This window comes from Ceratotherium simum, chromosome 24 (genome assembly GCF_057802395.1).
Source record: "Ceratotherium simum simum isolate JZ-2026a chromosome 24, ASM5780239v1, whole genome shotgun sequence".
NCBI classification, from domain to species: Eukaryota; Metazoa; Chordata; class Mammalia; order Perissodactyla; family Rhinocerotidae; genus Ceratotherium; species Ceratotherium simum.
In genome coordinates this window covers 2701717-2729061 of record NC_141923.1, presented here as the reverse complement: position 1 = coordinate 2729061, position 27345 = coordinate 2701717, and the positions used below count along the sequence as shown (strand labels likewise).

Genomic DNA, 27345 nt, shown 5'->3' with positions numbered 1-27345 from the left:
TTGGCCTAGATTTCCCCGGGGACAGCTGTGACCAGCCGCCGCGTGCTTGGTAAATTAAATGTTAAAAAAATCTCCACGATGACTTTAATCAATCCATTGAGATGGCGGGCAGCCTCCTCCCAGAAGAGCCTGGTCCACTGGAGGGAGCCCCCCAGGCCCAGGGTCTTGGGGGGAGTGGGTAGGACAGTCCTCCCCAGTGCTTGCCCATGGGGGAGGGAGGAGGGTGAGAGGTCCCCATGGTGTCCTCCTGGAGTCCAGAGGATGGGGCTGAGGAGGGAAATGGGGGCCTGGCCTCCCTTATGGCTTGCCCTGATTTCTGCCCCAGACCAGGGGTGCCTGTGGGGACAGGGAGGAAGGCAGCTCCTCCTGGGCTCAGGAGAGAGCTCCTGACATGAGGCATGGGTTGGGCAGAGCGGTGGTAATTGCCGGCCCTGTGGCCGCAGATAAGGTATCCATGATGAACGCTGGGTGCAGTCAGTGGAGACAATGTCCTCCAGCTGCCTCCCGGTGAGAGTGGGGGGAGGAACCCAGTGAGCAGGAGGGTCTCCCGGCCAGCCAGGGTGTGGGGGGTAGGGCGATTCCATGGTCCCTCCCAGAGGGCAGAGAGGGCACCTGACGGGTCCAGCCTAGCACCACAGCCAAGCTGTCACATCATGCCATCTGTGCACCGGCGCTTCTGAAAGGGCCCAGCGCTGAGCTCCAGGCACTGGCTTCCCCGTCTCCGTCTCCCCTAGCATGCTTACCTTCCAGGTCCCGTTCAAGGCCTATCTCCCCGGGCGGTGTTCCCTGGCGCCCTCCTCTCTTAACTCCCCCAGACCTTCCCTGGGGGCCTAGGTTGTATAGGCGACCCTGTCTCCCTGCTCCACCCTCCCTAGGCAGGCGTCCCGCTGGCCCAGCCTGCGCCCCCAGGGGGCGCCCGGCAGCATGCGAGGCCGGGGGCCGCGCACAGTAGGCGCGCGGGATCCGGGTCTGAATGTGTATCCGGGCGGAGCCCCCCGCTCCTCCAAGCACCCGCCACAGACTCGGACAGTAATTTGGACAGGAATCCTTCAGCCCGCAGGGAGTTCCTGGAGCGGCCTGAGGGTCCGGGTCAGGGGCGGAGAAGGCTGCTGGTGGCAGCGGAATCGGGTCCCACTGCCGGCGCTCTGGGGTCCTAGCGGGGTGGGCCTTAGGAGTCTACTGGCCGAGGCTGGGGTGACGGATGGGAGGCTTCCGAGGAGCCGCCTCAGACAGGGTCGCTCTGGAGCATGGGCAGAGTAGGGAACGCAAGGTCCCCGGGCTACCTACATGTCTCCAGGGATTGGGACCCCAAGGCGCGGAGTCCCCGGGACAGATTGGAGGGGAAGGGGCTGCGATGTGCCCCCTGACGGAAGAGGTTTGGGAGAGCCCTGCTCAGCGCCGCCGCTCCCTCCCTGTGCTCCTGGCAGGAAGCGCATGAGGCAGGGGGGTGCGGACTCAGGCCGGGTCCTGGACCCCCCATCCTCCGTCCCCCGCCCCTCCTCCTGGTGTGCGGGCGTCTGGCTCGCCGCCTGGGCGGAGGGGGCGCTGTCGGCGCGGGCGGGCGGGGCCGGGGCGCGGGGGCGCGCGGCGCAGAGAGAGCGCAGGGTCCGCGGGCGCGGGCCGCCGAGGACTGGGGAGCTGGCGGGCGGCCCCGCGCCGTGCGGGGCTCGGCGGCGGCGGCGGCGGCGGCGGGCGCGCGGCCGGTGAGCGCGCGGGCGGGGAGGCGGCGGCGGCGGCGGCGGCGGCGGCGGCGGCGGCGGCGGCAGGAGGAGCTCGGGGCCGCTCCCCGCGCTCCGCTCCTCCATGGCGCTGCCCGGGCCGCCCGAGCCGCCCCGCGGCGCGCCCCGCAAGGCGCCCAGCCTGCTGGAGATGGGGGCGCTGTGCCTGGACTCGGAGATCATCCTGGGCTTCACCAGCCACCTCCTGCGGCGTCGAGCCAAGGTGAGGGCCGGGCGGGGGCACCCGGCTGGCGGCAGAGACGCTGTCCCGCGACTTTGCTTGCGGTTCCGGCGATTCCGGGTGCGGCACCGGGAAGGAGGCAGCAGGTCCCGAGCAGTGTCCCGCAGGCCGGGCCGGGGACTCACTGCTGCACTTTCCCCCATTAGTACTGTCCCCATCTCCCTCTATCCTCAAGGCTGCGTCCTGAGCCGGAGGCAGTCAGCCAGGGCTGAGAGCGCAGCGCAGGGACTCCGGGTCCCCCCGCGCGCCCTGCAGGGGTGGACGAGGCAGGGGGTCGGGGATCTCGTGGCTGATCCTGAGTCCCTGAGGTGACTCCAGGTCGCGCGTGTACCTCCAGGTTCTGCGGGGCTGTGTCCCGGCCCGTAGGGTGTGAGCGTGTGCTTCCTGAAGCGCCGCAGCGGTGAGGACAACCGAAGTTGCGGGTGTGGGCGGCCACCAGAGTAGGACCGGGGCTACCGGCGTCGGTGTGTTTCTGGGGGTGCATGTGGGGAGTGTGTGTGTGTGATATAGAGCCGCGCTTTCCGGGGCCCGGGTATGTGTGTCCCAGAGCAGTTGAGGGGCGGGGGGCGGTGCTGTCTGCAGGCAATGGGGGGAGGTGTCCCGGGGTACCCCGATGCATATGGGGGCTGACGCCCGTTTTCCTTCAGGAGCCTGCGATGAGATGGGAGAGGGGAAGAGCTTCAGGTCCCCGGGCCAGGTGGAAAGGGATCGCAGAGTGAGAGTGGGGTGCCCCAGCCACTTTATCTTCCCCCGCCCCCACGTTGCAGGTCAGAAACGACTCGGAAAGCCAGGAGGGGATGATCCACCCCTCTTTTTTGGAGAGTGCGTGCGTGGGCGGGGAGCACCTTCCAAGTAAAAGGGGGGCGGGCAAAATGTAATGAAGGAGGGGTCACTTTAAGGGGCTCAGGAGAGGCTAGGAGCGGCTCGAATCTGTGTGAGGGTCTCACTGTGCGCGGGGAGCCGCGGGCCGGAGTCTCCGCCCGGACCACGGCCCGCCAGCCGGCCCCTGCTCTGGCTAGGCTCCTCCGGGTCCCCGGGGCGCGCATCCTGGCTCGGGACGCGTGGCGCGGGGTCTGTCTTGAGCCTCAGGAAGGCGGGTGCGCGGCGGCCAGCAGGGGGCGCTCGAGTCACGGGAAGCCGGGCGCCGCGCCCGCCGAGCCCGACCCGGGGTTTCGGGTTGACCCGGAGCCGCCTGCCGCCTCGGATAGCGGTGACTCTTAGGGCCGGGCTGGAGCGGGAGCAACTGGTCGTCGGAGAGGGAGGGCGACCTCCCAGCCAGAGACAAACAGGCAATTAATTCCGGAGCTAAGTTCCCATCTGCCAGGCCGGCTGACAACAGGTCCCGCGCACACCCCCAGGGCCAGCCGCGCCACCTCCTCCCGCTTCCTGGGCGCACAGCGCGCACACCCACCGTCGTGCACTCGCGCGGCTGCAAAAACACGCGTGCAGCTCTCAGACACGCCTAGACACTGATACAGTGGCACGGGCACTGCACGTTCCGAGGCGCAGACTGTAGCGACACTCACCCACGCGCGACAGTTAGCCCCAAAGGGTGGCCAGCGACATGCGGGGCGCACTGGGTTTGCAGGAAAAAGCGACCGGGAGTCTGGGGGCTAGGGTTCAGCCCCTTCCTCCTCTCGCCTCCCTGTGTGACCTTGGGTGAGACCATCCCCATGGCCTCAGTTTTCTCGTCTGTAAAGTGAGGAGTGGGTTGGTGCCTCCCAGGAGACGCGCAGACCCCAGTGTCCCGGGAGATGAGCAAAAAGGCGCATGCGCTCGCGTGTACCATGTATCTCACTGTGGCCCCCAGCGCCCCTCCCCCGGCTGGGACTCGCCAAACAGGTTGGGGTCCTTGGAGCGGGAGGGGCCGCGCGGCGAAGTAGGACCCCCTCCCCCACGCACTGTGAAGCAGAGAGCTTGGGCGGAGCGGGGCGGGACAGCCCTCCCGGAGCCCCACCTCACCGGCCCCGCCCCGGCCCCGCCCTCGCCTCCCGAGCGCGCCCGCCCGCCACCGCGCGCTCTCCGTCATTCGCCGGAGCTGCGAACTTCAGAGCGGCGGCCCGGGCCATGGGGGCGTCCCCGGGCCGAATCACGTAGCCGCGGCGCCCCCGGGGAGCCCGCGCCGCCCCGAAGCGCCCGCGCGGCCCTTCCTGCATCTCGGCCATGGGCGGCCGCGGCGCCCCTCTGTGCGCAGCACAACCCGCGGTACGCGCGGCCGGGCCCGGAGAGGGAGGCGGGCGGCAAGGGGCCAGTGGGCGCCCCGGGACGGAGCCCGGGACCCCGAGGATGGTCGCAGGGTGCGCGGCGCCCCCTGGGGGCCGGGCCTGGAGCAGAGCGCGGGGGCCGCCGGGCCTCCGGCTGGGAGGGACCCGGATCCGGACCCCCGGGATGGAAGGAGAGGGTGGGCGGCAGGTTCGCGCCAGCGCTCCTAACTTTGTTGAATGCGTCACTCTGGGGCCGGGACGCGCTGGGATCTGGAGTTACCGGCGCTAGGTCCCGGGGTGGCGCCGCCCAACGGCCCAGGCTCACTGTCCCCTTCCGCCCCCACTCCCCGCAGGTGGCCGAGGGAGGCCCGGCCCGCGAGCCGCTGCAGCTGCTGGAGGTGTCCCCCCGCAAGAGGCTGCCCGCCGGGCCCGAGCAGGACCCATGCGGCAGCCGCCCTGCGCCCGAGGGCGCAGGGGCGGGCGCAGAGCAAGGCCACTCGGCCGGCGGAGGCGGCTGGTGCCGCCACTGCCACGTGAAGCTCGCCGAGCTCAAGCGACAGGCGTGGAAGCTGGTCAGCGGGCCCGGAACACCTCTCCGGGTAAGTGACCCTTCCTCGGGCTGGCCCCTCGGGACAGGGACCCTGCTGGAACTTGGGAGACCTTGGGGCCCGGAGCGAGGTGAGGTTCCACCGGGTGTTTTTGGCCAGTCTTTTTCTCCCCTCTCTGGGCCTCAGTTTCCCGGTCTGTAACACAGTGTGTGTGAGTGGGGCAGTTTGTCCTAAGAGGGTCCCGCGGCCTGATCAGAGGGGGGTTGGACGGCGTTTCTCCCGGAGCCACAGATGTCTCACAGCTGGAACCACACTTTGTGGAAGGGGGAGGGGAGAGAGAGAGATGGCAGGGACTCCACCCAGGGCGGGACAGCTCCTGCCCCGCCAGCAGCAAGAGGTTACTTGGTGCGTTGTCGCCCTTGGGCCACCTGGGCCCCCAGCCAGATGTCTGGAAATTGCACACCTGGGGCAGGAGGGCTTGGAGGACCAGAGGGTGGGCCTGCCATGGGACGGAGAGCCTGCCTGCGCCCTCCCAGCATCATGGATGAGAGTTGTGTGCGGGACCCAGCCTGGGGCTCTGCCACTTTCGGCAGTGGCCACCCATCTGGGAATTGAGTGGCTGGGCCCCTAGGTCCCCCAGCTCCAGACCCAGCTGCCAAGGTGTTTGCCGGGGCAGGGGGCTTTGCCAGATTTTCCAGCCAATGGGCTTGCCGGGTTTTGGAAGGAGCTGGGACCATTGTTCAAGGAACAATGCGCTCTGGAAGTTTGCAAAGCCTGGGAAGGTGGGGGTCTCCAGAGGAAGCCCTTCCCGCCTGACCTTCAGTCTTTCTGAAAGTGTTCCTGGAAGTCCGAATAATCCCCATTGAGTCTAAATATAGTTCTCCAAGGTGGCCGTGCTGTCTGGGGCGGGGGTGGGGGGGACCCTGGGGTTCTGGGGTCCCACGATGTTCCCTGTCTAGGGCAGGGCGGTGCGGGCAGGGAGGGACAGGGGCCCTGAGTCTGGTTTCTGTTCTGGGCACCCTCTCTCTGCAGCTGGGGAGTGGGGACCTGTGGCTTGTCCTGGGGTGGGGCTGGACCCTCCTGCATCTGCTGCTCTGGGCAGGGTACAGCCTTGCCAAACTCCGTGCCCCACTCGGTGAATCTGGCTGAAAAGACACCAGAGGACCTTGAGGGCCCCTGGAGAGGGTGGTTTGGGACAGACTGCTGGGGGCCTGTCAGAGCTACAGGGCCATCTTGCTACCCCATTAGGGGAAACTGAGGCCAGAGAGAGGAGGGGCTTCAGTGACTGAGCAGGGCTTTGCCTGGTGGTGCTGGGCATGTGGCCAGCTGATTGCAGGTGGGCGGGGATCCTGGTGGAGAGAGCTGTGGGTCACACCAGTTGCTAGTGGATTCGGGGTCCCCTGTCTGGGGGGTCTCAGTGGTCTCTTCCTGCAGAGGGCTCATCAAGGAAGCCTGCAGAGCGCTCATCAAGGAAGCCCCTGGAACACCCAGAGGGCTCACCTCCCACCTCCCCCGGCCCCCCCTGAGTTTGGCATTTGACACTAGGTACTTCTCTGTGCCAGGTGGGGGCTCACCCCTTTCCCTGGCACCTAGTGGTGTGCTCACCCCGCTGTGTTTCCTCCTTTGTTAGTTGTGGGCAGCCTAGGGGCCGTTCTGGAGTGCTGTCCAACCTGTAGGGTGCTGTGCCCCAGGAGAGAAGGTTCCATTGTCTACTGTTCCTCCAGAGAGGTTGGAAACAGGGCGCAGGGGAGCTTCAGGCCCTTAGGCTGAGCTTCCTGGGGCATGTGACATGGGGGGTTGGGCCTGGGACCCTGGCGCATTGGTGGGTGTCATTGTCCTGTGCGACCCAGGCTCTCCCCAGCGTCCTGGCTGACTCGCAGCCTGCAGCCTCGCCCGACCTGCCCCGGAGCTTTCCTCAGGGAGGGCCGGGGATGTGCACCTGCAGCTGCCTCTGCTTTGGGTTTGGGGAGGAGAGCTTTGTGGGACAGCTGAGGGGACCTGTGTGCAGCTGGCTCTGGGTGAGCCCCAGTGGGTCCTCCTTGGAGTCTGGCCCACGGTCCAGGCATTGGGCTTTGCACTGAAGCCAGTGAGGCACTGGAGAGTTGGTGTCTGGGATTTCCCCAGATGGCCCGTTCTTGTTTTCATCTGTGGAGATGAGCTTCATCATCTCCCTAGGATGGCACTTCACAGTTTATGAAGAACTTTGCCCGCATTACCTCACTGGTCTCACCTTGCATCTAGGGACGCCCAGACCTGGAGGCGGTGGGGGTGGGGTAGAGCTGGGACCCTGACCTGGCTGTCAGAGGCCCTCGCCTCGGGGGTCCCTGCCTGGTCTCAGGCTTGAGAGGGTCAACGGACAGTTATCCTTCAGCCTCGGTCACCCCATCCTCGGCCGGCTGGCTCCTTGCCCACCTCCTGCCAGCGGATAGCTCCCTGCAGTGGGACCTCAGGCGGGTTCATTGAGAGCTTGTGGCCTCGGTTTCCCCCTTGGTACTGGCACCACCTTTGTACCCATCTCACAGGTGTGTGGGGCAGTGCCTGCACGGGCGGCTCGTACACCTCAGCTGGTGTTGCTTCTGCTGGGATGTGGGCTCCAGGGTCACTCTGTGCCCAGGTTTTTGGTGCCCATGGGGGTTGGGCACAGTGGTCGGAGCCCTGCTCAGCGGTGGGGTGACCTGGGTGTAAGGGCCGCCTCTCTCTTGCTGCTATGTACCCTCTTCTCCCTGGCCTGCCTCGGTTTCCCCATGTGGGCAGTGAGGGTGACCATGGTCCCCATCCAGAGATAGGACTATGCCCTCCCCCCTTTCTGAGCCCCGATGCCCCTGGGGCGTGGGGAGGGAGCATGCTCTGCCTGCCCAGGTCAGAGCCCGGGAGACTGTCCTACCTGAACCGAGAAGGGCAGTGGGCCTGGGTGTGGAGGGGGTCCCCGGGCCGAGGCCTCCGTGCCAGGTGCCCCTCGCTGGCCCCCACCATGGTGCCACCTTCTGCTCTCACCAGGGTCTTCTGGTCTCTGGATGAGCCCTTCAAGACCTCTGCATGGCCTGGAGCTCCGCCCTCCGGACTGTCCTCCTGTGGCCTCACAGGCCCCTCCTCTCTGGGGCCCTGCCACAGACACGTGCCCTCCTCCTCCCCAGACGCCCCGCCTCCCTGGGCCAGCCTGCTGCTTCTCTGCTCTGATCTGTGCCCCCTCCCAGGTGCCTCCTGCCTCTGAGAAGTCTCTGCGGGGCCTCAGTGCCTCCCACACAGCGGCCAAAGCTAGGCCTTCCTCTTCTGCCACACCCGAGCGCCCCCAGTTTAGCACTGGCCACTCCATCCTCCTTGTCCCCCAGCCCTCCCTGGCCTGTGTCCTCACTGGTCACCAATTCCCTGCGGACCCTTTCATCATCCCCCCAGTCTAGCCCCAGATGCCTGCCTGCCGCCAGCCACCCCCGAGGCCCCCTGGATGGCGCAGCCCCAGGGCAGCCCCCCGAAGGCCCCGTTCTCTCCCTCCATCCCGCAGTGGTTTGTCACAGGCACCCCTATTGCAGCCCCCTGGCCCTCCTGTGCCAATTCGGCAGAAGCACAGCCTGAGCCTTCCAGCGCCCCGTGTACTGGCGCCTGTGCAGCTGACCTCGGCTAGGGACTCAGGCCGCGCTGACCAGCCTCACTTTGAGCTCTGGCGGCCCCTCCACATGCCTCAAGCCTCCCCTCCCGCCTTGAGCTTCCCCTCCTGCACATCCCCACCCCTCCAGGATGGAGGCCCCACCTCCATCTGCCACCTGGCCCCACCCTTTCTCACCCCTTTCCACACCCCTCTGCCTGGTCTCTGTGTTCACTGTGCCACCCCCAGGCCCAGAGCTCTGCTAGGGTGAGCACAGGGTTCAGGTCACCCAGAAACGTTTGTTAAACGACTGAGTGACTGGGCTTTTCCTCCCACACCCTGCTGTGTGGGAGGAAAATCCACCGGGCTGGATTCCAGCTCTCCCCGACAGGTGACGGCGCCCATAGAGGATGGCAGTCCCCGCCCCCTCGCAGCGGTCGGGGCAGGGATCCTGCTTGCGGATCTCTTCCAACTGCCCCTCAGATGCGTCATGTGGAGGTGGCGACTCCGCTGGAGACCCCGTGACATTCGACGTGTCAATACTGGTGCTGAATTGATTAGCGCCCCTGATGGGGTAAAGTGATCAATTCTCATTTAGCTCTTGCAAGTCTCTCGCTCACCCAGGCAGGGGGTCTCATCTCCTTTGCCCCCCGTGAGCTCCAGAACCGCTGCTGCTGACCCCCGCTTGCCCTCCCGAGCGGCCCAAGCATCCGTTCACACCTTCCACCAAGTGGGATGAGCCCAGGGAGGCTGTGGGCTCTTGTTCCCTGCACACTCCAGGTGACATGACTGGGCTCCTAGTGCGGGAGGCCTGACCACTCTCCTGCCTCTCTCGGGGGCCTGGCTCGGGAGTAGCTGTCCTGCCAGCCCTCCATTCCCCTGTCACTCCCCCAGGAAGCCTTCTGCCCCCCGCGTGGTGGGGGCGTGCTCCGTCTCCACAGCCCCAGCTCGCGATGGCGCTGCTGTGCAGTGGTGGGGTCTTGGGTCTGTCGTTGTGGCAGGGCTGTGGTCCTGGGAGGCGGGGTCTGAGCCCAGCTGGTGCTGGGCATTTGCTGCCTGGGGTCAGAGCCCCTGGACGCCCACCCCCCACGGTGTTTGGAGCCTGGCTGGAGCTCCACCAGCTTCTGGGGCCACCCCCGTGCCAGGGCCGGTGTCTGCCTCGGGGCTCCGCAGGGCGGGGCACCCGGCGTCACAGTGCTCCCCAGCTGAGCCAGGTGTTGGCAGGCTCCAAGGCAGCCAAGGAGGTGTGAGAGGGGCGGGTGCTCCCTGGGGCTGGCTGCCGGGCAGTGTCCCAGCTGGCAGGGGCCCGGATGACTCAGCTGGGAAGGGATCAGTCCGTGGAGCTCGGAGGCTCCCAGGCCACTATGCGGGACCGGGCCTGGGTCAGGCCTTGCCTCGCCATCCAGCCTCTGTGATCTCAGCCGGCCCCTCCCCAGCCTGGGCTGGCTCCCTCCTCCCTAGATGGACAGTGGTCTGGCCAGTGTCCCCAGCTGTTCCTGGGGACTTCCTTTCGTCCAGTGATGGAATGATGTGCCTCTCTCATCTCCTGCTGGTCCGGGGTTTCTGGGGTGAGAGTAGGCAGTGGGGGGGTGGGTGTGAGCTTAAGAGTTGTGAGCTACTGCCCTCTGGACATCAGCCTGAAGCAGAGCCCGCCGGGGTGCAGGCACCACACGTCTGGGGTGGGAGCTTTGTGTCCTGCGGGAGGGAGCTTGCTCGAGGCGAGTCCAGCTGTGATCAGAGGTGGGGCTGAGCAGGGACATGAGTTGTGGTGACGGGCCTTGCTGCTTCTCTGCCGAGAGGGGGAGGGTCAGGGAGGGAGGGAGGCTGCAAGTCACCCCTGTACCTTGGGCTGCTCAGAGCCTTGCTAGGGAGCTTGTGATGGTTTGCAATGGGTTAATGGAATGGGTCTGGGGCCTTCTCGAGGCTCCCTTGAGTGTCGTGAAAGGGCCTCATATTTGGGAATCACAAGAGCTGGTTCTTGTCTTAAATAGCAAGGAAAATATAGTTTCTTTTTTTCCTTTGCCTGCCAGGAGGCTCATAGCAAGTGTACTCTTTAGCTTCTGCCAACCACATGGGCACGTTCTCATGTGTCTTATGGGAGCTGATCATTCTCATTTTTTCCTTTTTTTTTTTTTGTGAGGAAGATCGGCCCTGAGCTAACATCTGCCAATCCTCCTCTTTTTTTTTGCTGAGGAAGACCGGCCCTGGGCTAACATCCATGCCCATCTTCCTCCACTTTATATGGGACGCTGCCACAGCATGGCTTAACAAGTGGTGTGTCGGTGCGCGCCGGGATCCGAATCGGCGAACCCGGAACCGGCGAACCCCAGACCGCCGCAGCGGAGTGCGCGCACTTAACCGCTTGCGCCACCGGGCCGGCCCCTTTTCTCATTTTTTCTAATACGACTGTCTCTAGTTGCGTGGCTTTGTTTTTAATTTATGCTGTGTAGTTCCTGGAAGCCACCACACAGTTTTTGTGCAAGAAGGTGTGGGGTGTGGGTAAATAAATAGAATAAAAATGGGTTGAGTGTCCCCTTGGCGTATCTGGCCTCTGTCTGCTCGTCTGCTCCACGGGGACGGGGAGGTGTGCGGTGGAGGGGAGTGGCAGTCGAGGCCAGGCTGTCCCCTGTTGGGTGCCTGTGGCAGCCACTGCCCTGTCCTCCACCCCTGAGCCCTGTGTTCCCCACGGTGACTGAGGACCCCCCGGTGGAGGGGAGCCCGGGGCATGGATGGCGCTGCCTGGGCGGGAGCCTGGGGCACCGCCCCGGCTGGTCTCCCCTCTGCAGGGCCTTGGCTTCCCTGTCTGTGGACAGGGCCCATGGGCTGAGTCGTCACTCTTGCTCCCCTGGGTTAAAGGGCACTTTCACTTTTGGTGTCACGTTTTATGGCTGGGGACACGGGGCTGGGGTGGCCTGAGGACCATTTGCAGGGCTCCTGGCGCTCTGCAGGAGGGCTCCCTGGCCTGGTCCCTGTCCCCCTGGCAGCATCCCAGGCTTTGACTGTGGGGCTGGGCTGGGGCAGTTGGGTGGGCTCAGCCGGGCGCCCCTGGCTGATGGATTTCTGGTCCTACACTGCCGGGCTCTAGGCCGCTCCGTGTCCGCTGTGGCCGGCCTCAGATGAATGTTCTTACACGGCCACTTGCGTTCCCCCCGGCCCTGTGTGATGGATGCTGGCCCGTGCCTTGTGCGCTGCTTGGGGGCGTGGGCTGCAGGGTCAGCCCCTCCCTGAATGTCCCGTCCTCTCCCTCACAGCCTCGGTGCAAGGCTGTAGCCCAGCTTTGCCTCCTGGAACCCCTGCCAGCCCCACTAACTTGGCCTGTCCAGAACCCAGGGGATTGTCTGGAAACCATCTCGGCTTGGCCCGCTCGGTGGCTGCCCTGAGCTCAGCCGCAGGCCCTCCTGGTCTCGTCCCTGGGCCCCCTCGCCTCGGCCCCCCTCCCTTCCTGCTCCCCTCACACTCTGAGCCCCAGCTCTGCTGCCCAGCCCCTCTGAGCCTCTGTCTGTAAGGGGGCACGTGCATGGGAGCCAGCAGTGAGGGGTTCCCAGCGGGTGCGTGTCTGTGGAGGTCGGTCGCCCTGGCGCTCTGAGCAGACTTATCCAGCCAGCGCGGGGGGCCTGGGGGTGCCTGGTGGTGCCGTGTTTGGGTGTGGGATCTCGAGGTGATGCCGGGGGCCCACGCTGCCTGGTGGGCATCTGTCTTCTCTGCTGGCTGATGGGTGAAGCAGGCCGGCTGGGTTTGTGCTGTGGGACAGGCTGCCCATGAGGTCTGGTGAGGAGAGGAGCCTTGGGGCGGGTACCCAGGGTGGACGCCAGGGCTGACGTTCTCCGGCCCACCTGGCCTGCGGGGTCGTGGAGCAGGGAGCCAGGAGCTGGGAGGGACGGTGCCAGCAACCAGTCAGCAGGCCTCTGAGCAATTACACACTAAACCCCACCAGCCTACCGTATCGGGGGAAGAAATAGTGGGCTTGGGGGTGTGAGTAACTTGCCCAAGGCCACTCATCCTGGCTTCTCCCCCTCCAAAGTTTGTGCTCTTAACCAAAGGGCTATGGCCGTGGGACAGAGGGCTCTGGAAAGGGACATCGAGGAGGGCCTCCTGGAGGAGGTGGCATTTGATCTCAGTTAGAATTAGACTCACAGCAATGGAGTGAGGGTCTCCGGGGGAGGGAATATCAAGAGCTCCATGTTGGAGATGCCTGGAGCACATGAGGAGACTGTGTCACAGGATGCCAGGTAGGGTGACAAGGGGAAGCCAGGACAAGGTCGAAGGTCAGGAGGTGGGTGGAGTGGAGTTGCGCTCCAGCCCCAGAGCAGAGGTTGGGGCCTGGGGTGTCCTGGGAAGTCCTTTGGTAAAGAGCTGCAGCCTTGTTGAGGGGGGCTGGTGGGCAGGGACAGATCTGGGGCCACCTGCGTGCAGAGGTTCCCAGCAGGAGAACAGGGATACCCGGGCCCGCCCAGGGGGCAGGGGCCCCATTTGGCGTCTGCACCTGCCCCTTTCCAGCTGGGCCCCCTGGGTCAGCGTCTGGCCTCGCTGGGCTCAGAGCCCTCTTGAGTGGCACTGGGGAGCCCTGGCCTTGGCCCGGCTTGCAGTGTATGGGTACCCCACCCTGGCGATGAGCATCTGGGCAGCCCACAGTGGACGCTCTGTCACCCCATTGTTCAGATGAGGAAACTGAGGTCTCTGGGGGCCGCAGCCTGCACCCACAGAGTTGGACTGAAAGCCGTGTCCGGGTGAACCCCAGGCCCCCCGAAGTGTGTGGAGCACCCCCTCTGAGAAGCGAGTCCTGACGAAGCCACCTCTCCACCACCCCCACCCAGCTGAGGCTGTCCTGCTGCCCTGGCCTTAGTCCCCCAGGGCCCCCACCTCCTTTGCCTGGTCGCAGCACCCTTGTGTCCCTGGGCAGAGGACAGGGGAGACCATTGAGGGGAGGAGGGCTCAATGAACCAGTGTGTGCCCTGAGCTGCCCAGCTGGCTGGCGCCTGGCACAGAGCCTTGGGGACAGGTGCCGGTCAGTGCTGGGTGGGCCAGGCTGCACCCCCCACTCCCTCAGCCCCTCCCCCGGCAAAGGAGGGAGGCCTGGGTCAGCTGCGGGACTGGAATGGTCTCCAGGGTCTTGGCTGGCTGATGAGGGAGGGTCTGGCTTGGGGGTCACCAGGTCTTCCCGCTGGACCCAGCGGACGCGGAGTCAGGTCCCTGATGAGGCGCCTGTGGGTAGGAGGGGCCCGGGGTGGCCGAGGTGTGGCCACCATGGCCGCAGTGGTTACCGGCTGGAAAACTGAGCCCCTGACCCCCTGGCCCCCGTCCCGCCAGGCTGCACGCGACATCGGAGTGGCCTCGGCAGCAGAGCCTGAGAGGGCAGCGCCGGGCCCGGCAGCCAGGGGTCCCTTCCTGGACCTGTTGTCAACTCCGGAAACGGTGGCTGCACGGGGTCATGGCCCAGCATGCTTTGTTTGTGGAAGGAAGGGAGGACGAGGCAGAGGGGCTGCGGCCAGCGAGGACCCCACGCTCGGCCGCCTGCACATCCATGCCTGACAGCGTGGTGGCCAGGGGAGGGGATCCCCGGCCTCTAGGTGCTCCTCCAGGCTGGGCCTCTGGTCCTGTTTGCCCCCCAGCAGCCCTGCCAGTGGGTGCTGGGGCCCCCTTTTAAAAGACAGGTGACGAGGTCTCAGAGAGGGTTGTCTCTGCCCTGAGGTCTGGGAGCTTCTCCAAATTGGGAGCAGAACCCCACCTCTCCCCTTCCCCTCCCAGGGTGGCCTCAGCTCCTGTCCTGTCACCTGTGTGGGCTTGGTTGGCCCTGGGCTGGGAGATGCCTGTCCCGCAGTCATGATGCAGCTGGACCCTGGTAACGTCCCTTGGGCCTCCCACGTGGGAGCGTTGGAAGGATGACTTAAAGCAACTTGGAGACCCCAGAAACGAAGAAGAATGAAAAGTCATCGTTTTTAAGGGGGGAGAGGCCCCTGAAACCCGGGTGGCGTGATGGGCAGGTGGTGCACAAGGCTACATTGAGTCAAATGAAGAAAAACATTTTCCAAATGCGAGTAAAATATCTGTTTAATTATGCCGTAAAGAGGAAATTAAAAGTAATATTTTGCAGCGGGGTAATCACTGTCTTTCTGAAGGGGCTGGGCTCTGGAGGGGAGGGGTGGGTGATAGGCCGCGGGGTGGCAGGCGCTTTCAGGGGTTAAAATTCCTGAAGTTGGGCCTATGACTCCTCGGGGGCTTGGGTCTGTGGACCCTTGGAGCTGCCAGGAGCTGCCCCGGGGCTGGGAGAGGGGAGCGGGCCTCGGGGAGAGGGGCCCCTTGGGCCTCCCACAGCCTCGCCTGTGCTGAGCTCTGAGGACTGATGGCTGGTGCGTGGAGGGTCCGGGGCCGTGGGCTGAGGAAGGTCTTTGTCTCCTTGAGGGCCGCCCAGGGGGCAGCAGGTGGTGTGAGAGATACTGTCCTCCCCCTACCTTCTGGGGGCCCAGGGTGCCTGTCCTGGGAGTGGCCAATGCCAGCCCCCGGGAGAAGCCCCTCACGGGGCCCTGACCGCTGGGCCGGGGTGCTGGGGGTGGGGAGCCTGGCTCTGGGCCTGTCCCGCCCAAAGCTGGTCCGGCAGACGGGAGAGTCCCGGGTTCCTCTGGTGCAGTGTGTGTGGTTCTGGGTGACTCAGTGTGCACTGAGTGTCCCCGCTGCTCGGAGGCCCCGCTTCTGCCCGAGCAGCACACGCCCCCGGCCCTGGCTGGCCTGGCCTGTGCTGCCCGGCCTGTCTGAGGGGCTCAGGGCCGGGCGGGCTCGGCCCACCGGGGTCGCTGTGTGGTCACCTGAGGCAGCTCTCTCCTCCTCTCCGGCCTCTGCCATCTCGCATGTGTGATGCGCGGCCTGGGGTATCAGCCAGGCCCTCTGCAGCGATGATGGTGAGGGTCCCCCAAGAGGTGGGCTTGGCTCCCAGCGCTGGGGGGGTGCTTGGCCCAAAAGTGGGCTTTGGCCATGGGGTGGGGACTGCGTGTGTCTCTGAAGCAGTACTCAGCACCCGGGCGGCTGCTGGGGGAAGGGCCGGGCCGGACGGGGCCTGAGGGGCCGTGAGCATGTGAGCCCCTTCCGTGGACTTGCTGAGCATGTGACCAGGCAGCCCTGGGCTTGTCCCCCCGCCCCGTGAGGGGGGTGCTTGAGCACGGTGCCCCCCCATGCCCAGAGCAAACCCCCATGGTTCCCACCTGGGGGGGATGGTCAGTGAGGCCTGGGTGGGGAGCTGGGCCTGCCTAACAGCTGCATCTGAATTCCTGATCACTCAGCTGGCGGGGTGGGGGGCGGAGGGGGGTGCTGCTTGGGCAGGGGCAGCTGGGGGGCGCTGCTCTGGCTTCCTGTTCCCCCACCCCCATGCCTGGCTGGCCTTGGTGGGGGTCTGGCACATGCTCAGGTCAGTTAGCGCCCCCACCCTCCACTTCTGGCTTTCCTTCCTGCCTCCTCCTGTGCAGGCCCTGGAGGGGGGTGCCGGGGGGCTCCCCCAGAGGCCTGAGGTCCCCGAGACAGGCAGAGGCCCTGGAACAATGGGCTGCTGGGCCTGGGGGTGGTGGGGGCTGGGCTGTGGCCTGGGCGGGGTCTGGCGGCCTTTCAAGTCGGGTTAATGGCTCTAGCAGGCGGCACTTCCTTCCCCTCACACCGGCCCACCATTAGCAGCCTCCCGCTGAGTGGAAAAACCAGAGTAATCAGAGCCGGGCCTGGAAACAGGCGCGGGCATAGGCACAGTGAGCCTGGCCCTCTCTGAGCCCGGCCTGGTCTGGATTCCACTCCTGGCCCGTGTGCCAACCGAGGGGGGTTCCCTCGGCGTTTCCACGGCCGCCCCTGGCTCTGCAGGGCTCCTGCGGGGGAGCAGGAGGGAATGGGGGTGTCCACTAATTGGGACCAGACTCGCCGGGCACTTCAGAGGCTCTGGGGCCCTCCAGCCCCCGGCCGGAGAAACTCCAGGCCTTCCGGAGTGGCCCATAAATCAGGCAGGTGGTCAGCCTGGCCTGGCCGGGGTCACTCTCTCATTGGGCCTGGTCTGCCTGGAGGTGTGAGGAGAGCAGCCCTGTGGCTTTGGGCTTATGCTGCAGGGAGCGTGGGGGGTGGGGGGGACTGGGGACGCAGGAGCAGAGCGATCGCCTGCATATGCTGGACCAGCAGGTGTGCCCGCACAGCAAGGCCACCCGGCCACAGGTGTCACCCACTGGAGCCCTCCCGTGCGTCTGTGGACACAGGTCGGGCTGGTCACAGGTCAGGCTCGGGTCGGGTGAGTGAGGTACCGCTGTTGCACAGCGGCCTCGGCTTCCTCATCTGAGGAGCGGCTGTGTCTGGCAGGCCGTAGTCCCTTCTGTGGCCAACAGGGCGGCTGGACTGGAGCCAGGCCTTGCCTAGAGTCCCTCGGGCGGTGTGGCCAGCCAGCAAGCAGGGAATGGCCTGTGGCCGGGGAAGGAGGAAGGCCCCGGCTCTGCAGGTTTGTGGCAGGTCCAGGCTGGGGCGGGGGAGCGATGAGGGCCGGGAGCTGACCAGCAGGCCGGAGTGGAGACTCAGGCCTGCATTTGGGGTTTGCTCTGTCAGGGCGGCACTGGGAAAGTTGTGGGTGGTCGTGGCCACAGCCAGGCTGGGCCAATGCTCTGTCCAGGGGCTGCCCCAGCCAGGCCCTGTGGTTGGGGCTTGCCCCTTGGGGAAGGGGCGAGGATGCTAAGGGGCTGGCCTGGCCCGGACCCTGACCCCTGCAGGGCTGCCCTGGGGGCACTGAGGCAGAGCCTGGCGGGGTGGTCTAGGGCCAGGGGATGGGCCCTGGAATACGACTCTTGATAGCTTCCCTCCAGTGTGGTTCCTTCTGAGGATTTGCTCCCTCCTCCTCCTTCCAGAGGTGTCTTCTCCTCCAGGAAGCCCTCCTTGACGTGCAGGCTACGCAAGGGCCCCTTCTGGGCTCCCCTGGCTCCTGTTCTTAGCCGTCTTTGGACACCAGGCATGGTTAGGGAGACCCAGGTGTGCCCACCCAGTGCAGGGCGGGGGGACTGGGCTGCAGGGGCAGGCACCAAGCAGCGCAGAGCCCGGGGCCCTGTCCATACCTGTGACTGAGCGTGGTGGCCATCGAGCCTTGCCTCCCGCCTCTCTGCTGGCCTGCGCTAATGTCGCCATCTGCCCGTGGACCTGGAGTTGCCTGGCTCCCTCCTGCAGGGTTCCCTCGCACCTCCTGACCTCTGTCGGCACACCTACAGTGGGACCACATGTCTCTCCTCCCTGTTCCGACCTGGGCTGGAGACTTCGCAAAGGCAGGGAGACGGTCTCCAGCCCCCCAGCCCCGCCTCCACCGGAGTTGAGCCAGGGAGGCCCTTGTGCCTCTGGATAGATGTTGCTTTCAACTGGCGCCCTGGAGTGGTGACTGCACCCAGCCGTGCCGTGGAAGGGCCCTGAGCTGGGGTGGGGGTGTCCTGGCCCACTGCCGCCAGCCTCTGGGATGCTCCTCAACCACGCGGCCCTGGCTGCTCGTGGCCCTGTTGTTGGGGAGCACAGATGCCTCGTTAGCCGCCAGCAAGCATGGTGGTGACGGCGGGAGGAGCGGGCAGTTGTCAAGGGCGCTGCGGGCTCACTATTAAGCTGTGATAATTATTTTCCTGCTGAGCACGTGCAGACGAAACCGTTCGGGGCTTATTAGTCAGTTATGGATTATGCGGCGGCCGCAGCGTGAGCTGGCCGGGCGCCGTGGAGGTGAGGAGTGGGTGGTGGGTCCTGGTGTCTGGGCACTGACCACTTCTGTCCTTTGTCCCCCAGGACCCTTGCCTCTCCGCTCTGCTTCTCGACAAGCTGCCGGCGTGTCGCCCGGAGGCTGAGCGCCGCTGTGATGTCTGTGCCACGCACCTGAACCAGCTCACGCGGGAGGCCCTGCGGCTGCTGCAGGCGCCTGCCGGCCGCGAGGACTCCGACACCCCTCATGGAGGCCCCGGCCTCGCGTCCCCCAGCCCCAGCGCCATGACCAGCCCGAAGGATGCACCAGTGCCGGCGGGCCCGGCAGGGAGGCAGCCGGGCAGAGCGGGGCCAGACAGGAGGAAGGGGCTGGCCTGGCCATCCGGGCCCAGTGTCCAAGTGTCAGTGGCACCTGCCGGCCTGGGTGGGGCGCTGAGCACGGTCACCATCCAGGCCCAGCAGTGCCTGGAGGGCATGTGGAGTGTCTCGAGGGTCAACAGCTTTCTGCCGCCATCATGCCTGGTGAGTGCCTGGTGCAGGGTGGGCTGCTGGCCTCCTGGGACCACCGGACAGGGCTGTTGGCAGCTGAGTCAGAACTGAGTTCCCTCTGGGGATCCCTGTCCACATCTTGCCATGGCCCACGGTGCCCAGGCTCAGTGGGGGCCCTGCACTGCAGCTCCCCCTAAAACAAAGAGCATCCCAAGGTCGAGGAGCATCCCGGAGGCTGGCTGTGGATGTTGGGGGAGGCCCTCAGACATTCCTCAGTCCGTCTGCAAGTTACTCTGGGCGGGGTCCTCCCACGTCCCCTGGGGTGTCACTCACACAGCGCCAGCATGTGTGGTTGTGGACGGTTTGGCGACTCTTGCTTCTGAGACTATGCGTGGCACTGTGGGCTGACAGAACGGCCCCATGGGCTCCTGGGATATCAGACCCTCTTCCTTGGGGTCAGGGGTGGAGGGAGCATCTCCTTGTGAGGAGGTGTCCTCAGTGGTCCCTCCCACTCCAGGCTTTCCTACCATACCAGGCTGCCCCCAGGGGCATGGCCTGGGTGATACAGACCTGCCCTGTGGACAGGTGACACAGGGAGCCTGGAGTGTAGGGTGAGGCCCACAGGTGGCCGGAGGTCTGTACCCACTTCCACTCCGGGCCTGGTCTCTCAGGAGCCACCTCTTTTCAGTTGACTGTGGAATGCCCCCCACACCAAATGCTCCCCCTCCTCAGGCCCACCAGATTGTCACCCACAGCAGTGGGCATGGCCTCCGTGGAGCCAGCTCTGGGCACCAGTAGGTGCTGTGGTTGCCGCCTACCTGGGCTAGGTGTCCTCAGGGGGTCCCTGAGCCAGCATTGGCCCCACAGTCTGAGATGAAGCCAGCTCTGGAGGGGGAGCTGGGGGCCTGGCTGCTTTTCCACTGGCCACAGAGCTTTGCTGGTGGGATCTCTCCTAAGCGTCCTTTGTGTCTCCCAGTTTTCCATACAGGAGAAGGGGTACCAGAATGGGGCATCAGGAGAGGGCGGGTTATTGGGTCAGAGGTTTTCTGGGACACTGGAGGGAGTGGGTTTGGGTTTGGAGAGCTGCATGGGGTTAGCTGTCTTGGGGGCTGTCTCAGGATGGCCTTTCCCCAGAAGGCACTGGCTGCTCTGCCCTAGCCCTGCACGATTCAGAGGATACCTTCTCCTGGGGATACTGTGCCCTCAGTGCACCCATCTGCTTGGTTGAGGACTGAGACTGAGGGCCCAGCAGTGTCCAGCATAGGGGTTCATCAGGCAAACAAAGTAAGAAGGACTCTCCAAGTAAAGGGAACAGTCTGTGTGGAGGTCTGGAGGTGTGAAGCGTGAGGCCTCCCTGGAGATGTGAAACATGAGGTCTCTTTGGAGGTGTGAAGCATGAGGCCTCCCTGGAGGTGTGAAGCATGAGGCCTCCCTGGAGGTGTGAAGTATCCAGGCCTCCCTGGAGGTGTGAAGCATGAGGCCTCCCTGGAGGTGTGAAACATGAGGCTTCCCTGGAGGTGTGAAGCATGAGGCCTCCCTGGAGGTGTGAAGCATCCAGGCCTCGCTGGAGGTGTGAAGCATGTGGACTCCCTGGAGGTGTGAAACATGAGGCTTCCCTGGAGGTGTGAAGCATGAGGCCTCCCTGGAGGTGTGAAGCATGAGGCCTCCCTGGAGGTGTGAAGCATGAGGCCTCCCTGGAGGTGTGAAGCATGAGGCCTCCCTGGAGGTGTAAAACATGAGGCCTCCCTGGAGGTGTGAAGCATGAGGCCTCCCTGGAGGTGTGAAGCATCCAGGCCTCGCTGGAGGTGTGAAGCATGTGGACTCCCTGGAGGTCTGCAGCATCCAGGTCTCTCTGGAGGTGTGAAGCGTGAGACCTCCCTGGAGGTGTGAAGCACCCAGGCCTCCCTGGAGGTGTGAAGCATGAGACCTCCCTGGAGGTGTGAAGCATGAGGCCTCCCTGGAGGTGTGAAGCATGAGGCCTCCCTGGAGGTGTGAAGCATGAGGCCTCCCTGGAGGTGTGAAGCATGAGGCCTCCCTGGAGGTGTGAAACATGAGGCTTCCCTGGAGGTGTGAAGCATGAGGCCTCCCTGGAGGTGTGAAGCATCCAGGCCTCGCTGGAGGTGTGAAGCATGTGGACTCCCTGGAGGTCTGCAGCATCCAGGTCTCTCTGGAGGTGTGAAGCGTGAGACCTCCCTGGAGGTGTGAAGCACCCAGGCCTCCCTGGAGGTGTGAAGCATGAGGCCTCCCTGGAGGTGTGAAGCATGAGGCCTCCCTGGAGGTGTGAAGCACCCAGGCCTCCCTGGAGGTGTGAAGCATGGAGGCCTTATCAGAAGAGGGGACTGGCGGTGGTTGGGAGGGGAGGTGGATGGGGGCAGGGGACTGGGTCAAGTAGGACCAGGTGATAATGCCTCACAGGTGCGTGTGGTGACATGGAGAAGCCCCCCTGTGTCACCCACCCCCTCGGAACCCCAGGGGCGGAGAGATCAGTGGATGGCTGTGAAAACAGTTTTTGCTTGGTGTGTTTTCCAGTCGCTACAGAGCTGGCTGCACAAGCTTGCCCCCGAGTGTTTCTGAAATAGAGTGGTGGGCAGACATTTGCAGTCTCTGTGTAGCCTATGGGGCTGTGGGGGACAGAGGCATTGGGAGGACCCCCAGCTGCTGGGGCAGAGTCCCATACAATCCCGATGCAGGACAGACCTCTGCCATGCCCCCACTTCTGGGCTTGCTGGCCCCCGTGATATCAGTGAGATCACTGGCTGGACAGTGCCACCTCCAATGTGGCCTTTGATGAGATCCTCCCCTTGCTGGGAGCTGGGCCCCATGACCCACTGCTGGGGCTGGTCCTTCTGAGGCTGCCCTGTCCTTGGGGCCTCCCTGGCCCTTGGCAGCTTGGGGACAGGGTGCACAGGGGGCTCATTGGAAGAACATCTGGACCCGAACTAGCCTTGGAGGCCGGGGCTTGGCCTTGCGGCTCCTGACTACTCCATTTATTAAGTCCCTGGATGTGGCTGAGAAGAGGGAGGCCTGAGAGCTGGGCTCCCCAGGAGGAGTGTGCCAGGGGGCAGCACTGAGGTGGGGAGGTGGCTCAGGAGAGCTGGGCAGCTTCTGGAGAAAGTGGCGTTGTGCTGGGCCTGGAGGGACGTGTCAGATATGGTGGGCCCAGTGAGGAGGTGTGGTGGGGACAGTGGAGGCTGCTGGGAATAGCCAGAGGGCTCCTTACCTGGGGAGCTGAGCACACGTCCTGTAGGAGCCTTGAACGTCCTGCAGGAGCCTTGAATGTCCTGCAGGAGCCTTGAACGCCAGGTGGAGAGAGGGATTGGCCTTGGCTCTGGGAGGCCGAGGAGGGGAGTGAGCTGGCAGTGGGAGCGAGTGGGGTTGGGGCAGCTACTAGGGAGCTCAGAGGGGCTTTCTCCTCCCCCAGGCTGGGGGCAAAGGGGCCTCTCTCCTCCTCTCTCTGTCCCTCCCATTTCCCTGGCCTGGCGGCCCCACCACTAGACTAGACGAAGCCCATGTCTGACCTGAAGTTCAGCGTGGCCTTGGCTGTTTTTATGCCTCCTGCGCTGGGCTGAGGGTTGCTGGCCTCTTGCCGGGCAGCTCTGCCAGCGGCCAGCACCCCATGAAGCGTGGGCGTTTAAGGTTCCCTCTCTGTTTTATGTGCGCACTGATTGCATTTGGGGTGGGCGGGAATGGATTTATAATTAGACAATAGTGCTGGCAATCAATAGGAAGATTACGAGAACCATAAATAGGAGTTTAGGACTCGGATGAGGTCACTTCCCCTGAACCCGGCATCGGTCACTGGAGGTGACCCTGGAATGTTAAAATATTGCAAGTTAGACTCTGGACTGAAATACTTCTGGAGAGATGCGCTGTGAACCCGCCACAGCCCATCAGTGGCCTGGGTGCAATGGTTTCCAGGCAGACGTGGGTCTGTGCCCGTGGGGTGGGGTGGGGCTGTAGCCGCCTCTGTTCTAGGGCGCGGAGAGGAGGGGCAGGACGTGGCAGGGGATGCTGGAGCAGGATGCCGGCCCTGGCCAGACGATGGTCTCTGGAGGGGGAGGCGGGTTTCCCAGAGCCCGGACCATGCAGGGTGCTGTGGCTGGGAGCCTGTCCCCATGGCCCTGCGGGGGGTCTTGCTGTGGGCGTGACCATCTGGCCAGCCCTGTGTCTGGATGGAGCAGCCCTCAGCCGGCCACGGCCGTCATCAAACCCCCAGCTCACTTCCCGTGTCCGGGAGCAGAGAGCTCGGCCCTTTCCGGGTCATTTCACCTCCAGAGTGTCCAGTGATGCTTCCTTGCTGTGGGGGCCGCCCAGTGGGACAGTCCAGCAGGTCTTTCCAGACAATGTCAGGTAGAGGCAGCTCTGCTACCGTGGAGGACAGAGGCTGCTCACGGGGGCTCTGGGCCTGTCACCCACCCCAGCTGCCCTGAGAGCCCTGGGCAGCAGCCACGGGGCCACTGGCTCCCCGGCCCTGGTCTATTCCACCCGGGCTGCCAGGGCCTGGGGCCCGGCCATGAACCACAGCGTGTCTCCCTGATGCCGACTGAGTGCCTGTCAGATGCTGATGGGACACCTGTACTTGTTTTACAGCCAGACGCCATGGGACCGAGCCTCTGGCCTCCTGACCCCGTGGTAGGCCAGAGGTGGCACGGTAGACATGCCCAGAGGGGTGGCCGAGGGCGGGGCTGAGTGACACGGGTGGACGGTGCTGCTGCTTCGGATCCAGGCCAGCGGAGCCTGTGCAAACCGTCCCGGGTCCTGCGGGCACAGGCCAGACCTACCTGGGGTCCTGGGGCTCACAGTCCAGGGAGGAGCCCTGGAGCAGTGGGTTCCTGGCGGGCCATGGGGGCTGGGCCAGTGGAGGCCTGGCCTGGACTGGGAGTCCTGGAGGAGGTGCTGTCCACCGCTTTGATGTACAAAGTGTGAGGTGGGGTCCTCTCGGTGGAGGCCTGGGAGGAGCCAGGGTTTCCCTCTGTCCACAGAGGTTCCGTGGCACCAGCTTAGGGACGTTGCTCCTGCTGCCTCTGTGCCAGCTTGCTTGCCTCCCCCCTCCCCAAGAGCCCTGGCGGGGTCCCTGGTGGAGCCTCAGGGACTTGGCTGGAATGGTCTGGGGTGGAGGGAGCTTTGACTGGGTTGTGGCCTGGCTCTCTGACCTGATGCATGGCTGGTGCCCCCTCCCGGCCTGTTTGCCCACTCGCGGCGTGGAGGTTAGACAGGACGGCCCTTCCTCCGCTTGAGGCTGGGGTGCAGCTGCTTCTGTGATGAGGGAGCGGGACGAGGCACCCGCAGGGGGTGGGGCATTCCCAGCCGGGGGCCCTCTGGGCGACCAGGCTTTGAGGGGGCAGGCGGGTCAGTCCCACGGAGGCCCTGGTGGCTGGCACACGCCCACTGAGCGATGCCACCCGTGCCCCACGCAGGGTTGAGACTGTGTCTGCAAGATTCAGCCCTGGCCGCCCCTCAGCCCTCTGCTCCCGTTGCCCTCACCGGGGACCTTTCGGCACGAAACAGCCCCCAGTGAGGTGTTTATCCTGAGGAGCTAGTGAACGCTGTCCTGCATGCCAGAATCGTACAGATAGAGAGTTCAGGCCTGGAAGGTTCCTAAGAAATGGGTTAACTTGGCGTTTCCTGTGTTCCGTGGCATCCCGGCGCCCGCAGCCGGCACCTTCTGAAGACAGACCCCATGCTGGCTGACCTGAGGAGGCTTCTGCCTAAGCAGGCTCTGCAGTTTCGGTTCTGGAGGCCTCGCGGGATGCTGTGGCCCTCCTCACGCTCTCCTCTCTTCACGCTTTTCTTTCGTTGCTGTTCTGGCGCCTGCGTCACGTTTTCTGTTTGGCTGCCCGCCCACCCCTTGCCCCCCTTTCTTCTGTCCCCGTGTTGTGGTCTTCCCTCCCGCTGCCCTCCCCTCCCGTCCCCTCTGGCTTCTTTTGGCATGCCCGGGTTCTCCTTCTGGCAGGCATCGGCAGTGGCCATCCCGATGGTCTCGGCAGCTCATGGGATGGTGGAGCCAAGGTGCGTGCGGGACCCCCGAGACAGGTCAGTGTGGGGGGCGCGGCCGGCAGCAGGCATGCTGGGCGGCCTGCCGTGTCTCCGGGTGGTGCCAGAACATTCCTGCTGGAGGAGGAGATGCTGGCATGAGATGGTGGGGTGGCTCGGGCCCTGTGGGGGTAGGTGGAGAGGCGTGGAGGGCTGTGGTGCAGCAGTTCTGCCCCCCCCGTGAACCCCCATCCTCTGTCCCCTGCTGTCCAGGATGCCTCACTGAACAGGGTGATTGGGCCTGGCCTGGGCTGCTGGGCGTGGGCCCTGCGGCAGAGCTGTCACGGGGCTGGTTGGAGCTCGTGTGGGGGCCAGGGGGGCTGCGGGTGCTGCACCCCCTGCCCCGGCCCCCCAGGAGCGCCTGGCCCTGGGCTGCTGGCTGCGGCACCCAGTGGTGCTCAGCTAAACCCAGCTCTGCTCTGAGGAGTTCGGGCCCTGGTGGTCGACATTGATGCGACGTAACTTTCCAGTTCATTCCTGCACCACTCTGCTTCGACACAGGAGTTTAGATCTTTCATAGGGAGCGTGTAGGTTAAGTGATAAGAAAGTATTCATGTTCGAGGGGAGGGACAGTCACATACCGTAACCCCGGGGACGGATATCCAGGTCGTCCAGGAGCTCTGGGCTGCCCTGCGTCCTTCACACATTTGCCTTGAGCTTCCGCAGCCACCTGGAAAAGGAGCAGCTTCTTGTTCTCATTGCCCAGGTCTAGGCCTGGCTGACCCTCCTTCCAGAAGGTTCCCCGTGAGCTGGTGCCCCCTCTGATCCCGTGGGCATTTTCCTCGGGCATAGGGCCCATCTCCTGGCCGTGGGTTCTGTCTGTCTCGCGTCTGTGTCCCGCCAGGCCGTGTGCTTCTGGAGGACAGATAATGTGGAACACCTCCTGTGTGCCGGGCGAGGTGCCAGACACAGGGGTGTGGAGGAGGCCAGGTGGGTGTGGTAGGCACCTTCTAGGGGCCTCCCAGCATGCACTGGGTGCTCATGAAAGCTGGTGGAATGGGAGGATACGGTGCTGAATGGTTGAGCATCACCCTGTTACTCTGTGGCTTAGAAGCACTAGACAGACTGGGAGAGGCTGAAGAGGGGTCTGAGGGCTGCGGGAGGCTGCGTCAGGGCACCTGGGATGGCTGCAGGGAGTGACCTGGAGAAAGAGAGGGCTGGCTGGGCTGGGCTCTGAAGGATGCATAGGAGTTCCTGCCCTATAGGCAGGTGGCAGGGCATGGTATGCTGGCACAATGCCCAGTGAGGGCTTGGGCTGTTCCAGGTTCACTCTTCTCTGCTACTGACCTGTCCTTCTCACAGCCCTGGGGGAATTTCTGGTGCCCCAGGGGCTGAGTGGGGCCACTTGGCTTTCATCCAGCCTGAGGTTTGGGGCTCTCTCTGAACTTCCTTTGCAGACTTTGTTTTACTGTCTCCCAAGAAGGATTTGGGGCTGACCATGGGCTGGGCAGGGCAAGATCCTCTGCTGTGGTGAGGAGGGATGCTGTCCTGAGGTGGCAGGGTGTCCTTCCAGAACATTCCTCCTGGGGCCCACGGTCCTTTAGTCTGCTGAAGTGCCACGCTGGCCTCTGGCCGTGTCACTTGGGAGACTCCAAGGACACTGGGCCCTCCAGAGTGTGGCTGCCGCCTGGGCTTCTTACCTGTGAGGTCACCAGACAGGCCCATGTCCTCTCGGCACGAGGACCCCAGTCCTCTGCCAGGCCAAGCACAGAGGATGCCTCGGGCAGTGGCTGTGGACAGTTCTCGGGCCCAGTGGAGCCAGGGGCCGCAGGGACCAGGCTGCGGTGCTGGGGAGCCATGCAGCCTGGGGACAGGGGGCCCTTGGGGAAGGGGCGAGGACTGGGGGTGGCTAGGCTGAGGCAGGCTGCCTCCCTCCCCCACCAGGGGCCACGTCACCCACTCCAGGGCCGGGTCTGGCTGGGGGTCCGGGGCCCAACACGTGCACATGAACGTAATGTACGGTGGCTGGATCTCGGGTTTCCTGGCGCTGTCCTGGGGAGCATTTAATTACATTTGTGCTTCATAATGAGGCTGTCTCCCTTTCTGGAATTTATTTTAGCTAATTAGTTGGAAATGCCAGAGTAGTATTTCAGATGATGGGGACATCATACATTATCATGCACGGGACACTTAGTGTTTGTGACAAATATTTATTGTGGGGTCTTCTCTAATTGTGCCTCTGGGTGCTCCCAGTGGATGACGGCCTGGCGGTGCGGGGCACGGGGGTCCCTGTCCATCTGTCTTCACCACTGTAGTCACTGCATTTCTGGTACTCGATGGGGGAGGGGCTGGAAGGTCAGGTTGCCTGGCGGCCCCCCGTGTCCACCTCTCCTCCACGGGGCCTTGCTGGGCAGACCGTGCACATGAGCGTGCAGGGTCCTGTGAGCACGGGCCCCACGTGCTGGGGCTCGGGGTGCACGGGCCTGCCCCCCTCCGCTCCCTGATGCCTGAGGTGGTGGGCGTCTGTTCCTCACGCGGCTCCTTCCTTCCCTCCAGGCTGAAGCGGCGGTGGCCGCGGTCGCAGTGGCAGACACGGTCCGAGATGGCCCCCACAGCGTGGGCCCTGATGGTGTGCCGAAGACGTGGGGCCGTGGTGGGGCCTGCACGGCGGCCCTGGTCACCCCAGCCCCAGGCAGCCCGGCGGGGGGCTCCACGGGCCCATCGGCTGCGGCCTCCTTCTTCGTCAGGTGCGTCCTCTTGGGCTTCTCGGTGTGGACGGGTACAGTGGGGGGTGCCTAGGACCCCGGCTCCTGGCCTACATGGCCTGCGGGCCGTCCCTGGGAGAGCCGTGGCCTCGCTGCCGCTGAGTCGAGCTGAAGAGGAGCTGTGGGGGGCGCTGCTGCTGGGCAGCTCACAGCTG

At 64.8% G+C, this 27345-nt stretch overlaps 1 protein-coding gene across 3 annotated transcripts in view; it reads left to right on the top strand.

The window, feature by feature from the left end:
• The first annotated feature begins 1803 nt into the window (after positions 1-1803).
• KIF26A (kinesin family member 26A) overlaps positions 1804-27345 on the top strand; it is a 47283-nt gene continuing 21741 nt past the window's right edge. For 2 of the 3 annotated variants that reach the window (XM_004434306.3, XM_087447834.1), the window contains exons 1-4: positions 4037-4164; positions 4517-4762; positions 18051-18485; positions 26982-27172. In XM_004434306.3, coding sequence (XP_004434363.2) covers positions 4123-4164; positions 4517-4762; positions 18051-18485; positions 26982-27172 — 914 coding nt within the window. In that variant the 5' untranslated portion in view covers positions 4037-4122. Of the gene's footprint in view, positions 1942-4036; positions 4165-4516; positions 4763-18050; positions 18486-26981; positions 27173-27345 lie in introns of those variants that run through there. The other variant, XM_087447835.1, reaches the window with a different exon arrangement.